This window comes from Osmerus mordax, chromosome 4 (genome assembly GCF_038355195.1).
Source record: "Osmerus mordax isolate fOsmMor3 chromosome 4, fOsmMor3.pri, whole genome shotgun sequence".
NCBI lineage: Eukaryota > Metazoa > Chordata > Actinopteri > Osmeriformes > Osmeridae > Osmerus > Osmerus mordax.
Genome location: NC_090053.1, coordinates 2,921,232 through 2,923,529, shown reverse-complemented (window position 1 = coordinate 2,923,529; position 2,298 = coordinate 2,921,232). Strand labels below are relative to the sequence as shown.

The 2,298-nt window shown below is 52.0% G+C and overlaps 1 protein-coding gene across 1 annotated transcript in view; it reads right to left on the bottom strand.

Annotated features, from left to right (window-relative positions):
- Nucleotides 1-999: 999 nt before the first annotated feature.
- Nucleotides 1,000-2,298, bottom strand: part of LOC136941568 (SLIT-ROBO Rho GTPase-activating protein 1-like) — a 34,379-nt gene continuing 33,080 nt past the window's right edge. The window contains 1 exon segment of the mRNA XM_067234107.1: nucleotides 1,000-1,097. Coding sequence (XP_067090208.1) covers nucleotides 1,000-1,097 — 98 coding nt within the window.

Here is a 2,298-nt window from a genome sequence, read left to right as displayed (position 1 = left end):
TCTTCTGTGATATGAGAGACGCCAAGCCTGTTCAGCATAGTCATTATTTTAATGTCTAATCGCAAGCAATCACTGCAAACTAATAACCCACCATTGCTGGTAGCTCATCTCTGCCAACTAGCCACGGTCGCTAGGGCAACTGCCCAACATGATACAACTCCTGCTCCAGGCTCAGGGGTGTGTGTAATGTTGTGTGGGGGTGTGGGGTGTGTGTGTGGGGGGTTCATCCATCACCACGCTGTGCTACGGTGGCCTGTAAGGGGCATCCGGCAGGGCCAAGCCAAACAGCAGAGGGCTGCTTTAGAGGCTAGCTGGTGGGAGAAATGAGCAGCCACACTGTTGATTCAGGTGCAGGGTCATATCCAGCACTACTACTGGCTTTGGACACAACAGCCTGTGTTCTGGCTCCTCAACTCGTCCAGGTTTCTCTCTGTGTGTGTGTGTGTGTGTGTGTGCATACGCGTGAGAAAGAGAGCGAGAGACAGAGGGGGGGAGGGAGGGAGGGAGGGAAGGTGACAGTGATGAGAAAAAGATTCTTCAGAAACTCTATACAGCTATAACTCCCCTCTAGACAGTTTCTTGCTGAATCAGGCTGTTTGGGAAATAACATCTCGGCATATCTCAGATATACCAACCGCCCCCCCCCGCCCCCCCTCCTTTCCACAGTTGAAAAATGACACTGAGCCAAACATCTAGGCTCCCATTGTACTTGTTGTTTGGGAATAGCATTGATGGAAAGGCGTTTGAGGGGATAAAGCTCATGTGTCTGCCCAGACCACCTGGTCCCCTCCTCAGCTAGCTTGCCCCAGGCCCGGCCTGCCCTGACAGGCCCACGCTCCCACAGTTAGGACCTTTTATTTAGGTAAAACTCTCTGTGTTTGAGGTAGCAGAGCTGAAGCCACAAATCTGTACGAAAGGGTAACATCTAAAACAGCTCCTGGTGACATAAGACATTCCTGGAACTTCCAGCGGGATCCGACAGAGAGAGGGGTGACGTGTTCACTTCGAGCCCCTCTGGAGAGCTGTCTGCTGGGCCTTGTCAGCAGACAGACTGGGGTCTGGGGGCCAGCGGAGGGTTGCTACCGTCCCCTGCCCACCTAGACCAAAAGCGAGGGTGGAGGCCGGGGGTCACTGGCAGCATGATCCAGGAGAGGCAGGCAGGGAGGTGGGGCTGGGGCACAGGCCGAAATGACAGCACGACCCCTGGTTACCGTGGCTCCATGGAAACAAGGAGACAGGGAGGATGTAGGAGAGGGGCTGAGGTGATGATGACGTGAAGAGAGTGTGTGTGTGTGTGTGTATCCAGTCGAGTTCCAATAAGCAGTTTTCTGATGTAGGTCTGTCATGTCAGCTCTGCGTGCAAGCTCCTACCAGGACAGAAATCCCAGCATGCAGCTCAATAATCACTCTGTCACTGCTGCAGTCAGGTCGTTTAATATTACTGACAGCAAACCAGCAGGCAAGCTGAGACACAGAACTCCCAATAACTCCCCCCACCTTCCCTCCCCTCCCCTCCCCTTCCCCCTTCTTTCCTCCCTCCCTTTGTCCCTTCTCTCTAACCAATCACAGCCATTGTGAATGTGTCCACCTGGACTGACAATAACAGCAGAAAATTCTGCTTGTTTTCATCCCTCCTTACGACTCGTGAGATTATCGTCAGATCAAAGGCATGTTTAGAGGAGCAAATATTTATGTTGGGGAGATGACGTTCTTAGGAAAATAAAAACTGCTAGCCAACTACCTACCATCCAATATCTGTATCAGTAATCAGGACCTCCAGACACAAGCATACAGAGCTCTACTGTCTCGCTCTGATGCAGTCCCCCCCCACGCCGCCAGGTAGACCGTCTCCTCAGGACCCCCCAGGACACGTCTGGAAGTCCACAACCTCTTTCTTTTATGAATCCTCAACATCAGCTGACTGGTCCTCACATGAGTTGAGGATCTTTGAAGCCGTTTTTCTTTGGTAGCGCCGGTCTCCGTGGCAACCGGGGGTGGGGTGGGTGGGTTACTCCACCTCTGAGGTTATTATGGGGTATGATACGTGATACAAAAGCTGTCCGCAAGGTGAGCTGATAGACAGAAAGATATCCGTGTTGGTGGTACAGTTGTAACAGTCGTGGATGCTACATCCTCTGAAGTAACAGTATTTTGTGTCAACCTTCGTCTCAAAGATGTGCCACTTGAGCTTCTTATCTGCCTGAAATGTCGTCTTGACTGTCTGAGCTCACTGCATGTGTGCGCCAGAGAGACAGGCCAGACCAGTCAACATTAGGCAGGGGAGGGAAGTCCATTAAT